The sequence below is a fragment of the Natrix helvetica genome, assembly GCF_964273705.1.
Source record: "Natrix helvetica genome assembly, chromosome: 16".
Lineage (NCBI taxonomy): Eukaryota > Metazoa > Chordata > Lepidosauria > Squamata > Natricidae > Natrix > Natrix helvetica.
In genome coordinates, this window is record NC_138563.1 from 11316341 (window position 1) to 11334942 (window position 18602).

General features: G+C 50.4%; 2 protein-coding genes across 5 annotated transcripts in view; one reads left to right on the forward strand and one right to left on the reverse strand.

Moving 5' to 3' along the window:
- The window catches only part of LMNA (lamin A/C), a 41141-nt gene extending 33244 nt beyond the window's left edge, over positions 1-7897 (reverse strand). Inside the window, exon 1 of the mRNA XM_081968046.1 lies at positions 7259-7897. Within this exon, the coding sequence (XP_081824172.1) occupies positions 7259-7611 (353 nt within the window). The 5' untranslated portion in view covers positions 7612-7897. The remainder of the gene's footprint in view (positions 1-7258) is intronic.
- A 387-nt stretch (positions 7898-8284) lies between these two features.
- LOC309399722 (uncharacterized protein) lies at positions 8285-18352 on the forward strand. 4 transcript variants are annotated; one of them, XR_014176563.1, is made up of 3 exons: positions 13613-13684; positions 14848-14982; positions 15311-17421. XR_014176563.1 is itself a non-coding variant. In XM_081967795.1 (3 exons), the coding sequence occupies exons 1-3, from the start codon at positions 13728-13730 to the stop codon at positions 18012-18014; spliced, it is 906 nt and encodes a 301-aa protein (XP_081823921.1). In that variant the 5' UTR covers positions 13719-13727; the 3' UTR covers positions 18015-18352. The 4 variants fall into 4 exon arrangements, 1 of the variants encoding a protein (XP_081823921.1); XM_081967795.1 differs by lacking the exons at positions 13613-13684; positions 14848-14982 and adding exons at positions 13719-13899; positions 17447-18352 and having other exon boundaries at positions 15311-15476; XR_014176564.1 differs by lacking the exon at positions 13613-13684 and adding an exon at positions 13720-13899.
- Positions 18353-18602: the final 250 nt, after the last annotated feature.

An 18602-nucleotide genomic window follows, 5' to 3' on the forward strand; every position in this document is an offset into this window, starting at 1 on the left:
TTAGAAGCGCTCAAGAGCCACACGAAGCTGGATCTATGCTGCTGTTGTGCGATTGGGGAGATAATTGCCACGAAGGCTCTGGAACTGAGGAATTAAAGACATATGTGGGCTCGATTCAAGGCCATCCAAGGCCAAATAGCAGAAAAACACATTGCCACCCTCGACAGAAGTTTCCACTCTAAAGCAAGCATGCTGGCAAGGCAGAGCACGGGACCCTCCTCCTCCTCCTCCTCCTCCTCCTCCTCCTCCTCCTCCTCCTCCTCCTCCTCCTCCTCTCTCTGGTTGCGATGTAACCCTGGCGAAGAACTGGTTGTTCCTCCTTGTGGTTTGGGATCCAAGGGAAACGGCAAAAGGAGTCGATTAGAGGAAAGGAACCTCCTGAGCAGGGACTGAGCCTCCTTCCCTGGCACTGACCCATTTGCACAATGGTCCCAGCTTCCTGCTGAACGCTTTGGGGGCAGGCTACATGTTACACTTCGGTTTCAGCACATGGAGAGAAGCTGCTCATTTCATTTCGACACATCATGGAGTCTGAAGCTGCCCAGATCACTGGTCTGCCTCTGGGTCTGAATTCAAAGGCTGGTGACCACCTTTAAGCTGTTTTCTTGCACACATTTCTTTTGGGTTGGGGGTCCTAACTATGTTCCCTCTAGGGTAGCATTTCGTAAACGTGGTTACTTAAAGATGGGTGGACTTCAATTGCCAGAATTCCCCAGCTGGGAGTTGAAATCCATGGATTTTCAATGGTCCATTGAATTCAATTCCGAGAGTTGAAGACTCTCAATGAACTCCATTGAAAAAGACTACTATCATAGGGGTTGGTCCCCGGAGTTTGGGCCCTTCTTTTCCTGTATACGTCAGGAAAGCTCTTGACCTGGCATTTCCATGGGGTGCTTCTTTCTGGGGGGGTGTTATTAAGGCCCTCTCTTATTTGGCGAATGTAGGCATTTGATGGCAAGGACGTCAACATAAAAGCCGCGGTGGCTTTCCCATCAAGGCTGCAGCCGCAGGAGAAGGCAGCCTGCCAGGACAGGGGCCCCAGGCAGTTGTGAGGGAGGCTGCCTCGGTCCCACCACGGCTGCACTTGTACCTGCCTGATCCCAGGTATGTCCTTAAAAGGTGAAGGGGAGGGACAGCCAGCAGGGTTGGGGGAAATCAGTTTTCAGGCGAAGTGGGGCTGGAAACTGATTTTGCCCACATTCAGCTCCCTCTGGATCCTCCTGGGCAGCAGTCACGGAAATTTACAGGATCCTGCTTTGTGCCCAAGCAAATGACAACTTGGAAAGTGTGGGTCCCTTGGGAAAGCACAGCTAAAAGTAGCCATTTTTTTTAAAAAAAGGCAGGCAGCTCCAGCAGGCAGAGAGGGGTCTTTCCCCAGCATTTGGGGAGGCCTCCTTCCTGCCTCCTCCCTCCAAGTAGGCACCTTGCCCATTTCGGCTCTTCCCCTTCCCACTTGGCAGTGACCCATGCTTGGAAAGATCCAGCAGCCCATGAATCATAGGAATAATTGCTCCTGCAGGAGTGGCCGCCATGAGTCAGAAACGGTCCTGCTTGGCGCTTCCTCTGCTGTTCAAATCAAAACTAACGGCTGGTTTCCATGGGGACAGCCGATCTGGACTAGGCAGGGCAGCCTGCCACTGCCACGTGGCCTATTCAAGGTCCTCCCCTTCAACATGGAGGAGGCCCAGAGCCTCTCTGCCAAGTTGGCAACCCAGAGGTCGGCCGGCAGGCAGGCGAACCTTGCTACTCATTTATTTATTATTTATTATTATTTTATTTGACTTCTAGACCGCCCCCTCTCCCCGGAGGGGCCAGCTCCTGCCTTGCTTGGCACAGTTGGCACGAAGGGAGGGCCAAGCAGCGAATTCGGGAATCTTTCTAGAGTTTCCCAAAAGCAGAGAAGCAGGAGCTGCAGCTGAGAGGGGAAAATGAAGGACCTTTGAACATCTGAATGAACACAACACCCAGGTCAAGTTTGTCTCGTGGGATGGGATCCCTCCTGCCCTGCTAATGATTTTGGGAAGCATCTTCTAAGTGACCTCCAGAAAACAGGGCCCTGGGCTGGAAGCAATTCTGGAAGGGACTCAAGAATGAAGCCGACGGTTATAGCCCTGGATGGAAGCTCAGGCTCTCCTTTGAGCAGTAAGCTTAGAAAGATTATTTGGGGGGCTCGGCAAAGCAAGTTCTCTCCTCGCTGAGGAATGCAGAATCCCCCACTTGGAAGGGAGTTCATGGAACACGGAATCACAGGGCTGGGAGGCACCTCGGAGGTCTTCTAGTCCAATCGTTGCTCTGCTCAAGGTTTCGGGCTTCTCGGCACCCAAACCAACCCCCCCACCTTTGTCCTACACGGCTCCCGCCAGGCACTGCCCAGCCCTCTGTCCTGCCATCTGCACGAATGCTGTGAGCCGGCAGAGGCAATCCAGGATGCCAGCTGCAAATGGCTTGCCAAGATAAAAGGGGAGCAACCCTCTCCAGCAGCCCCTCCCCAAAGCCTCGGCCTGCAGCTGTCACTTCTAAAACTGGCCAGAAACTCACACAGAAAACATGGGCAACGAGGTGGCAGCCACTCAGCTGGGGACAGACAGAGGGGGTCTTATCGGCTGCAGGGGACGGACTTAGGAAAGAGCAAAGGGCAGGAAGCGGGAGAAAAACTGATCAGAGGTGGAGGGGCCAAGCTGAAGAGACACTTGCAAGAAGGCAGCTCTTCCCCCAACTGACCTGGAATAACAGATCAAGACCTTGGAGTTGAAATTTCCCACAGCAAAGTGGTATTTATACCAGTCTTTTTAAATCTTGGCAACTGTAAGTTCAATTCCCAGAATTCCTGTCAGCAAAGCTGGCTGGGGAATTCTGGGAGCTGAAGTCGACGCATCTTACAGTTGCCAAGGTCCAAAAAGATTGATTTATACCCTAACTGTGGAATAAGCCCCTAATGCCTATGGACCACAAAAACAAACTGGGAAGCCCTAGAAACACACACTAAGGACTAGAAACACGGCACGTGCTCCAGCCTCAGCCAAACCTGCTGGCTCCCGAGGAGCGCATTTTCCAGACTTCAGCACTGGATGACTTCCGAAGAAGGGAGCGGGCATCACGAAAGGAGGAAGCTGCCACTGCGCCAGATAATCACTTTGTAGGTCCCTGGACCCAGTCTGGGGAACAGAGGTAAAAGTCCCTGGGCAACAAGTTTGATGCTCCCCAAGAAATGCCACGGGGAAGCCAGCAAAGGTCCCAGAAGTCTTACCCAGGCCAAGACTCTCACCCGGAGACTCTGATGCAGCTCTGGGCCACAAATTTGGCACCTCCACAGGATACAGAATACCCGAGTTGGAAGGGAACTTGGAGGCCTTGTAGTCCAACCCTCCCACTCAAGCAGGAGACCCCGGCCTATACACAAGTGACGGTCCAGTCTCCCTTTGAAAGCCTCCAGCGACGGAGGGAAACCGTTCCACTGATTGGTTGTTTCTCACTGTCAGGAACTCCCTCCTTACTTCTGGGCTGGACTCTTTGAAGATCCTGGTGGCCAAAAGGGGAAGAAGAGGACCACAAGAGTCGGTTCACCAATCGGCCCCAAAGCTTGGGAGAGGCCGAGTTTCTATCCAGACATTCAGCCCAAATGAATACATGGAATTCCTTCTCTCTCTCTCTCCCGGCGTATCTACTCACAGTCTGAAGTCAATGAGTTACTACTGCGGGCTTACTGACTCATGGGCAATTTTTTGGAAGGAGGAAAGCCGTGCAATGACCAATAACCAGGTTTACGCAACTTAACTCTAACCCGGGCTGCATCTTCCCCAGTCAATTTCATTAAGAGGCAATCAGCCTTTTTTTGCCTTGGATGGAGCGAGCTTCAGCTTAGCAACTTCCCTGCCTTTGTCAGCCTGGAAAGACGCTGCTTAACTCACAAAAGTTAAAGTTAACTTGCACTTTTAGGTCTGTGCTGAAAGCAGCCCAGCAATATTTATTTATTGTTCTGGAAAATCCATTCCACAAAGTCTCTCTCTCTCTCTCTCTCTAGGTAAAGACACAAATGTAACTGGCCCAACAACAAGAAACAGTAGCTGATCTACTGGGGGTGCATACACACATGTGCAGAGGGGAAAGGGAGACACACAACTGGGTTTGTTTACAGCACACGCAGGCCATCTGGAAAAGTCACAACCTGGTGTGTCCTGCAAAGCTCAGGTCCTTCTGGGACACCCCCAAGCCAGGATGGCTGAGGAAAGACCCCTCCCATCCCTGGACGTGACCTTTCCCTTAAATACATTTGTGGCTGCTCATAGTCCTCAACTTACAACCATAATTGGGATGGTCAAAAGTCATTGCTGTGGTAAGTCGAGGCACCCCATGACCAGTTATTTTTACCCATTTTTATAGTAGTCATTAAGCAAGTCACACGGCCATTAAGTGAAACATGCAGTCAGGAAGCAAATTAAGGGTTGTAATTCCAAATCCACTTTCCCAGGCAACGTTTTTGGGCAGAAATCATGGTCATGGTTGTAAATGCAGGGGGTCCTCAAAGCACCCCAAATGTGGTCACGTGGCAACAGGGGAGGGGCAAATCAACATTTCACAACATCTGGAATTGCTTTACAAGCCCATAAAGCTCCTTTCTGAGGCATAACTTTGGGTCTCCTGCCTGAGTAGGGGGTCGGACTAGAAGACCTCCAAGGCCCCTTCCAATTCTGTTATCCTGTATCCTAACCCATCATTTGTAAGTTGAGGATTACCCCTAGGCATAAAAATCAGCCCTTCCCCCTCCCCCAATATGGAAAATTACAGGACACATTTTTGTGGGAGTGGGGCTGGCTGAGCAGGGGAGACCTTCCTCTGTCTTAGCAGACAGGAACGAGATTTAGCTGAGCCAGCCAGGTGAGTTCTGTAGTCCAGAGTCAAGGCAAAGTCAGCCCCAACCGACGCATACCAAAGCCCATGTGTCACCATCGCCCAGCCAGGAGGGAACAGGGCTCTGGCACACCTACAACATTGCAGGATGATTAATTTACAGGTGCCAAAAGAACACAGCCACACCCAGCACCACAACCACCAGAGAGATCCAGGCAGCACCAGGCAGGAGGAGGGTCGCCTCCTGGGGTGAATTCATTTGCACACTTCCCATTAGCCCACTTATCCCTAGCAACGTCCTTGTGGGACCTTCACGCTCATTTCTCAGAAACCTTTGCAAGAAATGTGAAAATGAAGCCAGGAAGGTCCAGCTGAAGACACAACACGCAGGATTAATCCACACCTCAACCATCAGAAAGCAGACAAAACCAGAACTGCCAAACCTGCTAGAGCAGTGTTTCTCAAACTTGGCGACTTTAAGTCCTGTGGACTTCAACTCCCAGAATTCCCCAGCCAGCTATGCTGGCTGGGGGATTCTGGGAGTTGAAGTCCACAGGACTTAAAGTCGCCAAGTTTGAGAAACACTGTGCTAGAGCATCAGATTGGCAAGTGGGAAGCCCAAATCAGGAGGTCCTTGAAGGTCAGGAATGTTAAGAGTCTAAACTGGAATCTAATTTTATCGCTTCCCCACATGTCCTCAACTGTATGTTCCATGTTTTGGGGGGGTTCAATGCTCTACACGGCAGTTTGGGGGTCATTAGCTGAGCTCTCCTGACCAGCGGTGAAAGCCAACTTTTTTTTACTACGTGTTCTGGCAGGGGAAGGATACTGCAACATCCCCATGCTCTCCCTACTCCTGGGGCCAGTCAGAGGTGGGATTTGCCGGTTCTCCGAGCTACCCAAAATTTCCGCTACCGGTTCTCCAGAACCTGTCAGAACCTGCTGAATTTCACCCCTGCTCCTCACCCCCATTGGTGCAGATCAGGAGTGGGGAACTGTGGCCCCTTTGCAACCTGTGGACTTCAACTCCCAGAATCCCTGAGCCAGCTGTGGAATTCTGGGAGCTGAAGTCCACAGGTCGTAGCTCCATTACCGGAAAGCAACAGATCCCGTCAGGAAGACCTCTGCAGCCAACCCACGGAGGACCCTCTCCTCCAAACAAGGTCAGGCGTGCTGCTGATGGGGAAGGCCCCTCAGAACACCCAACCACTTAGAAGCCGCTTTTCCAGGAGGCCTTTGGGGGTTCTGCTGGATTACGAGCTGCAGCCAGGGTGGGTCTTTGGATGGGGACCAGCCCCTGCCCACGGTGCCTCTGCCCTACCCATTACTGGCACTGAGGGGCACACTTGGCACACTGAAGATGGAGATGAGGCCCCTCCCCCAACTCCCTCCTCTCCCTATGCCAGGAAGACCACATCCAACTCTGGACTGGTGAGGACTTCTCACCACCAGCAGCTCTGCCATGATAGTCTGAGGGGGTTGCGTTTCAGACTGAAAATCGTAACTCCCCCCCACACACACAAAAAGTAAATCAAAGACAAAGCAAGACATTAAAGATTGCATTTAAGAAAACTAAGACACAAATATCAAGCCCAGCTAAGTACTGATTAATACAATATTAATTTCCCCTCCCTTGCAAAAAACAGGCCCCAAAAAGTTTTAAACTACTAAATCTATTGGCAAATTGTTAATGCCATTTTTATACTATATTAATGACAAAACAATTAAAAAGAAGAATAAAAGGAAACATTAAAGGTTTAAAACTCTTTAGGTATGAAAGCTTCTAGTCACCAGGGTGAAGGAGTAAAAAGCTAATCCTCCACAACACACATCTCCTCCGCCAGCTCCACAAGCAAGAGGGGAGAATCCGTCTAACACACACACACACAGTTTTTCCGCTGCTGTCGCCAACTACAGCGGAGCATTTGGGGCGTTTGCAGCCAAGGAATCCCTTCGTCCCAAATCCCATCCCAGAAGCGCCTTCAGGACAACTGGCCATCTTGAGCGGCCCCGTTTCTCTCCTCGGAAGCCTCGTCCTCTGTCCCGGGAGCCCCGGCCTTGGCCCTGCGCTTCCCACCCCAAGGGCAGCCACACGCAGCCCCGTCCTGGGCGCGGCGCAGTTGGCCCCAAGGGCCCCGTTGGCAAGATTTGGGCTGGGACGGGCTGGGGGTTCGACCCGCTCAGCGTCACGCCCGGCCGCCAGAGGGGAGCTCACGCGGGACCGGCCGGCCAGGCCCCCCAGCGGAAAGCGGGAGGAAAGGGGGGGCTGTCAGGGGCTCCTCCGCTCCCAATGAGGCGTCCGCGGCCTTCGGGCAGAGGAGCGTCGGGCGGGGCCAAGTCCAGAGCGGCTGCCGTGCCGGCCGGCTGCCATTTTACGGCCGCTTGACGGGCGGGCGGGCGGGGGCCTCACCTGGCCTTGAGCTCCTTGAACTCCTCGCGGACCTTGGTGAGCTCCAGCTGGAGCCGCGCGCGCTCCTTGGCCACCGAGTCCAGCGTCTTGCGCGCGTCGCCCAGCTCGGCCTCGTAGGCCGCCTTGATGCCGACCACCTCGCGGCTGACCTCCTCCTCCGATTCGGTGATGCGCAGCCGCAGCCCCGCGTTCTCCGACTCCAGCGACCGCACCTTGTCGATGTAGACTGCCAGGCGGTCGTTCAGCTCCTGGAGGTCCTCCTTCTCCTGCAGGCGGGTGATGCGCGCGGGCGAGATTGGCGTCGAGGTGGCCCCGCTGCGAGGGCCGCGCTTCTGCCCGGCGGGGGTCTCCATGGCGGCGGGCGAGGCGGGTCTGGCGCGGCTCTCCGTCTGACGGCGGCGCGTCTGAGTCACTCCCGGCCTGGCCGCCTCCTCAAATACCCCCGGGAGGAGCGCGGGGCGGGCTGGAGAGCGCCGGCTCCGCCCTCCGGAGGAGGCTGCCCAACCGAGCGCCCCCGAGCCCTGGAATCTCCGGGCCGCCTGCGGAAGAGCCCCGGGGCGTCCCGGGAGAGGCGGAGGGGGCGCCGGGCTGGAGAACGCTCTGCCCCCCCCCGGAGCCCCCGGAGACGGCTGGCAAATCAATGTAACAAATGCCTCAATCAACAAAGTGCCCTTTTGGCAAGATGAAGAGAGTGGCAGGCAGAGCTGCCAATCGGCTTGGGTTCCTTCTGCCCTCCCGCCTTCTTCCTTGCCAGCGTTTTTTCCAAACTCCCGCGGGAGGGGATGCAATGGGGGCCCTCCTCCCTGGGAGGCGGGGGGGGCTCCTGGCTGCGTCTCCCGCTCCTCCTCCTCCTCCGGCTGGGATGGGCCAGGCCGGTTCTCAAGGAGACCAAACACCCCCACAACCTCCGGGAGAAAAAAGCCAGGAGAGGCTTCCCAGCACCAGAAGGGTGACTCACTCGGTGGCCATGGCAATACGCACGCACATGCAAACACAGACAGACACGCATGCGCACACCCAGAGCCTCCGGAGGCCAGCAGGCATGCCTCGGCCAGGGTGAGTCACCCTGCTTCTCTCCCCTCAGCTGCAGCCCCCTTCAAGGTGCCCCCTCCTCTTTTCCCCCAAACCCTCCCGATGCACAGAGCCACGCAGCAGCCGCGGCGCCCCTTCAAGCCAGCGTAGCCGCTGAGCCGCAGCTTCCTTCGATTCACGGGAGAGGCGGCGGAGGTGCGGCTCCAGAAAGAAACTCTCACCCTCCAGGTAGTCCTCGACTTACGACCACAGTGGGCTCAGAATTTCCGTTGCTAATTCAGGCCGGTCGTAAGTGAGTTTTATGACCTTGTTTGCCATAGTTGTTAAGTGAATCACTGCATTGTTAAGTGAACCACACAGTCGTGATTCATTGGTCCTCATTAGAGATGAAAAAAAGACCAAATCTTCTGGCCCGCTGAACAAAGTCTAAGCCAGCCCCGTTGTTTGCCTTTCTGTTTCGCCTATTCGTAGCTTTTAATTTAACGCTGACATGTTGTAGTGACGTGAGAGTTACTGTTGCAAAGCAAGTAAACCAAAGAAGATGGAAAGCCTTTGGATCCCTGCCACCCTTCTTCCCTTCAAACAAGTTGGAAGATTCAGGGAACGAGCTCTGGTGCTCCTCTCTGTACTGGAAAGAGGCAGAGAAGAGCAACCAAGAGGATTAAGGGGACTGGAGGCTCAAACAGATGACAGACGGTTGCAGGAACTGGGCCTGGCTACTCTAGGGAAGAGAAGGACCAAGGGAGACAGGAGAGCATCTCCCAATATTTGAGGGGCTGCCACAGAGGAGGGGGTCAAGCTATTCTCCAAGGCACCTGAAGGCCAGACTAGGAATAATGGATGGAAGCTGATCCAGGACAGATTCAGTCTACAAATAAGGAGGAATTTCCTGAGTGCAATGGCTTGTCTCCAGACATTATAGATGCTCCATCACTGGAGGTTTTAAAAAAGATATTGGACAACCATTTGTCTGAATGGTATAGGGCATCGTGCTTGAGCAGGGGTTGGACTAGATGACCTCCAAGGTCCAGAGAATAGAGAATAGTTTGACTCCCTCTTCCTTGTGGCATATCAGAACACCGCTATCATGTCTCCCCTAGTCCTTCTTTCTTTTAAGCTAGACATACCCTGTTCCTGCAACCGTTCTTCATGTTTTAGTCTCCAGTCCCCTAATCATCTTTGTTGCTCTTCTCTGCACTCTTTCTAGAGTTGCCACATCTTTTCTACATTGTGGCGACCAAAACTGAATGCCGTATCCCAAGTGTGGCCTTACCAAGGCATTATAAAGTGTTATTAACTTGATCTTGATTCTGTCCCTCTGTTTATGCAGCCTAGAACTGTGTTGGCTTTTTTGGCAGCTGCTGCACACGGCTGGCTCATATTTAAATGGTTGTCCACTAGGACTCCAAGATCCCTCTCACAGTTACTACTACTGAGCAAGGTATCACTATACTGTACCTGTGCATTTTGTTTTTCTTGCCTAAATGTAGAGCCTGACTCTTTTCACCATTGAATTTCATTTTATTAGATAGTGCCCAATGTTCAAGTTTGTCAAGATCCTTCTGTATCTTTAGCCTATCTTCTGGAGTGTTTGCTAATCCTGTCAGCTTGGTGTCATCTGCAAATTTGATGAGTTCCCCATCTATTCCCTCGTCCAAATCATTGATGAAGATGTTGAAGAGTCCTGGGCCCAAAACAGAGCCTTGGGGTACTCCACTGCATACTTCCCTCCATGTAGATGCAGTTCCATTGAGGACTACACGTTGAGTGCGGTTGGTCAGCCAGTTACGAATCCATCTGGTGGTGATGCTGTCTAACCTATATTTTTCTATTTTGTCTAGTAGTAGGTTATGATCTATTTTATCAAATGCCTTGCTGAAGTCCAAGTAAACTATATCGACGGCATTCCTCGGGTCCACTAATTTTGTCACATTATCAAAGAATGCAATAAGATTAGTCTGACATGATCTGTTTTTGACAAATCCATGTTGGCTTTTGGCTATTACTTTGTTTGTTTCTAGGTGTTCGCAAATTCGTTGCTTGATTATTTTTTTCTAGAATCTTTCCTGGTATTGAGGTCAGGCTGATAGATCTGTAGTTTCCTGGATCTATTTTTTTCCCTTATTTGAAGGTGGGAACCACATCAGCTCTTTTCCAGTCTTCTGGTAGTTCCCTGGTGTTCCAGGATCTCTGAAAGATATAATTCAGTGGTTCTGAGATCTCGTCTGCTAGTTCCTTCAGAACTCTGGGGTGTAATCCATCCGGTCCTGGTGATTTGAACTCGTCTAGGGTAGACAGGTGCTCACTTACCATTTTCTTCCCTATTTCAACTTGTGTTCCTAATCTGATTTTTATGGTGCTGTTTTTGGTAGGTTGCACTGTTTTTTCCCTTTGTGTAAAGACAGATGCAAAACATGAGTTAAGTAGTTCTGCTTTCTCCCTGTTGCTTGTCACCTTCTTGCCATTTTCTCCCAGCAATGGACCAATTGTTTCCTTTTTTCTTGTTTTTAACATGTTGGAAGAAGCTTTTTTTTGTTATTTTTTACTTTTGTGGCAAGCCTTTATTCATTGTGAGCCTTAGCTTTCCTCACTTCATCTTTACAGGCTCAGGCTATTTGCTGATATTCTGCCTTAGTTATGTCCCCCTCTTTCCACTTTTTATACTTATCTTTTTTCTCTTTCAATTTGTCAGAGAGTTCTTTATGCAGCCATACTGGTTTCTTTTGGGAGCTGTTATTTTTCTTCTTCATTGGTATTGTGCTAGACTGGGCTTTTTTAATCTCATTTTTCAAAATTTCCCAAGCTTCTTGAGTTGTTTTCCCCTTGAGGATTCTCATCCATGGAATCCTTCCCAAGCTCTCTCTTAAATTTATTGAAATTAGCTCTCTTAAAAGTCCAATACTCTAGTTTGACTATGTTATACTACTTGTGTTTGCATAATGCTTGCCACCAAGGTTCCTGTAGCTTCAACACTTTCTATCATTTCCTCTTTGTTAGTGAGAATTAAGTCCAATATGGCTGATCCCCTGGTTCCCTTCTCTACCTTTTGGGAAACAAAGTTGTCTGCTAGGTTTGTTAGGAACCTGATGGATCTTCCACTTGGTGCAGAGTTTGTTTCCCAGTTGATGTCAGGGTAGTTAAAATCTCCCATTACTATTGTGGTGTGTTTCCTACATAACTTAGTTAGCTGAGTAGCAAAACGTTCATCTACTTCCTCTGCTTGGTTGGGTGGCCTGTAGTATAGACCTATGGCAATGTCATTTCCCCCACTTTAATATTGACCCAAATGCCTGGGTCAAGCCCCAATCTCTTTTTCCACACCATTGAGAGCTCTTCTTCCTTCAGCCGAAGAGAGCAGGAGAAGCCTCCATTGGCAATCTCCAAAGAGGACATGGGTGACTGAAGTTGGCCCTCACTCTTGCAAGGGAGACAGACGGGGAAAGAAGGTCCCTTTTGTCCCTGATGAATCCCAGGTCTCGGCCCTGGAAAAGGCCCAGACACCGGCCCGGTTCTCATAGGGCTTCAAGGTGTAGCATGTAGCCGCCATCTTGACTTTTTTGACCCCTTTCTGGACACCCCCGGGTGGCAGTTTTTTCCCATGGGCCAAGATGTGTGCATTTGCCTTTGTGTGTCTGTGTGGTGAAGTGTCAGCTTTGGGAGGTGCTCCCCACCTGTAGAACTCTTGGCTCTCGTTTTATTTCCTTTTATGGCATTAACGGACTCTTGCACAACTCAAAGTCCGTCTCTCCTCCACCGCCTTTATAGCCCAATAAATTAGGGAAGGTCCCTTCAGAGACTTCTGTGTTTCCTTATGCAAACTCAAACGGCCACTTATCTCGCCACCTGTCAAGGTCATCTCTGCAAAGCACTCCAGGAAATACACACGTGCGCGCATGCACGCACACACACACACACACACACACACACACACGGAAGAGCTTTCCCTGCATAAATTACCAGGGAGCTTCAGTGGTATCAGGTGAGCAGCTGATTTTCCCGCCCTGCCTGTCTGTGGTGGGCTGGTGCAAATAACACAAACACTTGTGCTGGAAGTTCAAGAGCGCGAGATGCCCCTGTGATGCCCTGGTTACCTCCCTGCTCATCCGCCTCCATGGCTCGCCTCTTCACGCCTGCCAAACGGAAGCGCCCAGCAGCGACACTGGCAAAAGTAGAAGGGAGTCCTTGACTTACAACAGATCCTTTAGTTTGAAGTTGCAACGGCACTGAAAAAAGTGACAAGACCATTTTTCACACTTGTGACGGTTGCAGCGTCCCGGGTGATGTGATCTCCTTTTGCGACCTTCTGACACGCAAAGTCAGTGGGGAAGCTGGACTCGCTTAACAACCATGTTGCTAATTTTACAACTGCCGTGATCCACTTAACAACTGTGGCAAGAAAAGTTGTAAAATCAGGTAAAAGTCACAAAACAACTGTCTCGCTTAGCAACAGAAAATGTTGGTTCAGTAGTTGTGGTCATAAAGGGAGGACTGCCTGTATAATGTTAACAGTTCTAAACAGGGAGTGGAAGCCTTGCTCCCAGAGAGCAGTGGGGGGCCTGGAGCTGGGCTTTCCCTTGCAGGTCTCCCCCTCCAGGGGTCCCCTCAGCTCTGGCTCTCCTGACGTGGCTCTCTTCTCAGAGTAAGATCCCTACTGGATCCCTTGGCCACTAAAGAGCAACACTGGATCCCTTCTGATCCAAGAGAGTGGGAAAGTCTTCTAGGACTGAATCCCAGAAGCTGTTGAGCAGATCGGAAGGCCAGGTTTGGCCCGGGGGCTTCCCTGGTCTTCTTTTCAGGAGAAAACCAGCCCACCACAAGCCCCCTCGTCCAGGGATGGGAGCGGGGTGTGTAAAGAGCTCCATACTAACCTGGCCACGTGGTGTGGATGCACCGTGGTGTGTTTTGAGACCATGTTTTACATGAACACTGCCTATCGTGGCTTATTTGGCCAGTTACGGTTTAAGCAAGTCATGGTTTAATGATATATAAGCCCAGGTATAGCACAGAGTAAATTAGCTGCACTTCTGGGGGGGGGGGGAGGAGGAAGAGAAGGAATCATGTTCCCTAGCTGGACAATGGAATGTGTGCAACAAAACAACCACAGTTCCACGGAGCCCTTCTCCTCCCGCATCTCCACTCTGCAAACCCTCCTCCCCTTTAGCACAGGTGGCATTACCTAGTTGGGTCAGGAAACAAGGAAACAAGCTCAGAGAGCACCAAGGACCCCACAGTCTTCCACCACCACCCCTCCCTCTTCTAGCACTGATGATGTTATCTAGCTGGGTAGATGAACTGTCTGCAAGAAAAGCAGAGAGCACAGGGGACCCCTCGTTCCAACCCTGAACTCTTCTATGGGGAACAGACTCTTGGATGTTAAAACACCCCCATTGCCAGGTACGGGCCCCGCAGTTTCCTCCTGCAACTTTCTCCTGTCTGGATGATGCAATGGTGTAAAATTGTAGGTTGTGCAGTTGAAGCAAAGGAGGCTTGTTGCAACTTGTGCAAGAATTTTGAGGGCCTGAAGCCTCACTTGGAAGGGACACGGGGAACAAAACGAGGGAGCCCGAGAGCTGGAAGAGTTGTTGAGATCAGAAACACTCAAGGAATCGGTAAGATAGGATAAACGCTGGGAGGGGGAGGGGAGGGGAGGGATCTGAGCTGTGGCTAGCCTTCCCCAAAGCCCCCAGCCAAATTCCCAGGCTGCTTAACATGAAACAGCCTTCAGCCCTGGGATTCTGGTTTCCAGCTTTTAACCATGCAAGAAGGAACCCCAGGATGGTTATTCTTGGACAATAACAAAAGCCGGAGAAGAAGTAAAAAAAGGGGAAGGAAAGGAGCAGCACAGTTGTAGGAGAAGAAGAAGACCTGTACTGTCCCTCCAGATATCTTAACAGCTGCTTTCCAACTTCCTTCCATTTAAATTGACCTCACTTTGGAAAAACATGGACTCCTCTCTGCATCCCGAGTGCGTCAGACTATTGCAAACAGCTCCAGGTTGTGAGATGTGGGAAGAGGATGCTGGGCGGCTTCTAGACTGGCGCTTGCAAAGAGCCATCATTTGCATCGGTTGGAAACACTGACCACAATGTGGCCACACTCTCCAATTGTGTGTTTGTGAGTGTAAGAGGGAGGGGGGGAGGGAGGTAGTTTGAGGTGAAGCGCAAGGAGTCCTGGTACCAGTACTGGCCTGTGGCCTGTTAGGAACCGTGAAGCTTCATCTGCACAGCATGGCTGGCTGGGGAATTCTGGGAGTTGAAGTCCACAAGTCTTAAAGTTCCCAAGTTTGGACACCCCTGCGGTAGTGGAATCCAGGCCTGAGTCGCAGAACCGGCAGCAGCCCAGCCCTGCACGCACCTGAACTGGTTCCCTTGCTTGGCCGCAAGGAATCCCATTTTGGATTTGAGTGACTGCGTGTGCGCAGTTCACTGTAAATTGTTCTGCGCATGCGAACAGAACAATTTACATTGAACAGCACGCATGTTGCACACAGGTTGCAAACTGGCAGTAACGTTGGCAGCAACCCCCCCCCCCCCCGTTCCCCCGTTTTCCCCTAACAGCCCCGTGAAATGGGTTTGTCAAGCGCCGGGGAAAGGAGAAGGTCCAGGCGGTTCAAATGGCTGTAAAAATTGATTCCTAGCTCAAGTTCTCGACAAGAATCTGGCCAACCAACAGTCGAAGCAAACCGGTGGCAGGTAAGAGTCAACGGAACTCAAGGTGGGCCGGACTTGGATCTCTTGTGGAGGCGAAGGGACTCCAGACTGGTGACTTGCTTGGCCCCTCCCTCCCTCCGGCTCAGCCTGGTCCTCTCCTACAGGGTTGGGCTGAGAGAGAGCAACTGACCCAAAGTCACCTAGCTGGCTTTCCCGCCCCAGGCAGGACTAGAACTCACTGCCTCCTGGTTTCTTGCCTGACGCCTTCCCTCCCTGCGCCAAACTAGCTCTTAGGGCAAGGTGTGAATAAGGGCCCTACTTGAGGGATGGGGGGGGAGAAACTTTGAAACTGGGCACTGTTTTTTTATAGAGTGGCAAGTAGATGGTGGGGAAAACGACATGGAAGAAGGAAAGGAACACAATAAGATTGAAAGCGGAATAAGCGCATGGCTGGCTATGGAATCCAATTCAGTTCAAAGATGGGATCTTCTGCTAACTATGGATGAGGAAGAGCCTCGCGTTCCCAAAAGCAGCAGGTCAGTACTGATTCTCTGGCCAGAAGGGAGCGGCTTCCAAGGAAAGAAGAGGACGCCTTGCTTGGAAACTGTTTCTAGACTTTGCACTTAAAACAGAAGGAAATGAAAATGTGACTTTGGGCATTGCTGATTAGATAAGTCTGTTGTTGCAGGACTGGCTAATATGTTTAGTACATAAAAGTAAAAAGTGGAGGCTTTACCTTACTATTTTTATTCTACTGCACTGAAAAACAAAATAATAATGCTTCCCACCCCATCCCCCACTTTTTCTTTTCTTTCCTTCTTTTCTCTTCCCCCTTTTCTCTGCTGTTTTATTGTCATTTGCAGTTTACAACGTGTTTCCAGGCAGGCAATGCTGGAGGTGCCACAATGGCTGCCTTGAGACGTTTTGGGACCCTCCTGCCAAAAACAAAGCCCAAACCCAAAATTACACAGTATTTCATATGGCTTTCTTAATTTTCTTCACATTTTTGTAGGGAGTAGTACATAACATATTGTATGCATTCTTTTGTAGTAATAATCAGTATTTGCTGATTAACTATAATGCCTGTCAGACATATCAAAGTTACTAACTGTGAGTATCCATGCTACACCTATGCCCGTCCATTACAAATAAGATGGTCAATTTAACGTTTAAACGTTGTATCCCGCCTTGCCTGTTTTTTTATTAGAAGGCAGGAAAATAACTAACTTCTAATTCATTATTCTTTTTGATAAATACACATATACCTAGAATTAAAGAGAAATTTCGTGACAGTGAGAACAAATAACCAGTGGAACAGCTTGCCTCTGGAAGTTGTTGGTGTTCCAGCCAGGGAAGTTTTTAGGAAGAGACTGGACAGCCAATTGTCCGGAATGGCATATAAGGTCTCCTGCTTGAGCAGGGGGTTAGACTAGAAGACCTCCCCGTTCCCTTCCAACCCTGTTATTCTGTTTTATGTGCGTGCATGGGCATACATATATACATATCAAATATATTATATTCTCATTATATTATATTGAATTGTGTATTATACACAAAAACACACACGGGCCCCTTGCACTATGTATCTTGTGCCTAACAAAAGGTAGGGGCTGAACACCAGACTGATATTTAAAAAAATGGTTGCATTCAGAGGCAGAAACTGTTAACAGCAGCAACTGAAATTGTGGAAGAGTAGAAAGGGCCTGAGAGTGGATAGAGACGGGCTGCCCATCCCCCAATACACAGAATACACACACGCACACACAGAGAGGGATGGTGCAGGGGTGAAATTCAGCAGGTTCTGACAGGTTCTGGAGAACCAGTAGTGGGAATTTTGAGTAGTTCGGAGAACCGGCAAATACCACCTCTGGCTGGCCCCCAAGTGGGGAGGGAATAGAGATTTTGCTGTATCCCTCCCCTGCCACACCCACCAAGCCACGCCCAGTAGTAAAAAAAATGTGTGGACCAGGTTTCCCCAACTGGCGGTATTAGTTTGTGTCCGTTTGTTTTTTGCAAGTTACAATACAATAATACAATACAATAGCAGAGTCGGAAGGGACCTTGGAGGTCTTCTAGACCAACCCCCTGCCTAGGCAGGAAACCCTATACTGTTTCAGACAAATGGCTATCCAACATCTTCTTAAAGACTTCCAGTGTTGAGGACGACTTCTGCTGGCTGAAGGCGACGGACGTGCACGTCCGCCTTCTCGCTGCTTCGGTGGGCTCCCCTGAACCGTAGAGGAGCACAGGGTGCCTTGGAGGGGTGCCCTACCGTAGGGGCGGCTTGCTGGGACCCTCTGGAGCGGCGGCGGCCACGGGGGGGTCTCCAGCTTTGCCCCAGGAGCCGGTGAGCGTGGGGAGCACGCGGAATGCCACCGCACGCTTCGCCGATGCAGCCTGGAAGAGCTGGGATGAGAGATGACCTGAAGACGGTCCAGAGGGGGAATGTAGAATTTGAGAATCATATGATAAAAATGGAATTTGAAACGATGTCTTTTTTCCTTAGGTTTCAAAACTTGCCAGAAGTTGAAAATGAAGATTTTAAGGAGATTATGACTACAGTGTTAGCAGAATATATTAACAGAGACAAACAACAGCTTGGGTGCGGTATTGACCTGTTTTATAGGATTAATTCAGTCTATGCTAGAACACACAATATCCCAAGGGAAGTTCATGTTAAATTTCTTAGAAAAACCACAAGAGATGAGGTTCTAGGAGCTCAAAGGGGAGGACCGTTAAAATATAAGGATAAAGAAATAACCATTCTTAAGCAGATCCCAAAGAAAGTAAGAGATAAGAGAAGGAAACTTTCCTTCTTAGCAAAAAAATTATACAATAATGGGGTTTGGTTCAGGTGGTTGTTACCAGAAGGCATGTTGATTTTTTGGGAGGGTAGTAGAATTAGAATCAACACAGTTGAGGAAGCAGAGGCTTTCATTAAAAAACACAGTGTCCTCTTAGGAGACATGGGGGAGGCTGCACAAGAAACAAAGCAGGGAGGGGCGGAGGCTCTGCCAGTGGACGGGTGTGTGTGTTTGTGTGTGTTAAACTTAAAACTGCTAATATCTATGTAAATGTTCATAATTTTCTACTTTTCTTTTTTGTAAAAGTTGCAAGACCTGGGGGGGCTTCTCCCCCCCCCGCACGATGTAGCTGTCAAAATGTTCCATAACCTTTTAACCCCTTTTTTCCTCTAAAACTTTCAAAACTAATAAAATTTGGGAAGTTTTTAAATTTTAAATTTTTAAAAATTACAAAATCCACTGAAGTCACTGCAAATACCATTAAAAATCATAACCGTATTAAAACCACTAAGAAAGATAATTTGTCTTTCTAAAAAGTGCAAAATTTTAGCAGGCTCCCCAGCAACCTCACCCGTCAATCTCACGGGAGGGGTGGGGGCTGGAGCATCTGATGTTCCACAGGGTGGAGGGACTGGGGCGTCTGGCCCTCCCATCACCACAGTGCCAACCCGGTGGTCTCTGGGCATCCTCTCTCCCAAGACAGAGCTGGCAAGGCCAAGGGAGCCGGGATGCTTGACGCGGCTCTCACCTCCTGGGTCCAATTTGTCCTCAGCCAGAGCCACCTCCCAGGGTCGCTGGGATGGGCTCGAAGGGAGGGGAGGGGGAGGAAAGGGGGACCAGACACAGGAGCCCTGAGGA

Excerpts from the sequence above, each read along its gene's own strand:
- LOC309399722 (XM_081967795.1), top strand. The coding sequence starts at position 13,728 with ATGATGCAATGGTGTAAAATTGTAGGTTGTGCAGTTGAAGCAAAGGAG. Across the intron at positions 13,900-15,310 it reads CAGAAACACTCAAGGAATCG|AGTGGCAAGTAGATGGTGGG; the intron begins GTAAGATAGGAT and ends GTTTTTTTATAG. Across the intron at positions 15,477-17,446 it reads CGCGTTCCCAAAAGCAGCAG|GTTTCAAAACTTGCCAGAAG; the intron begins GTCAGTACTGAT and ends TTTTTTCCTTAG.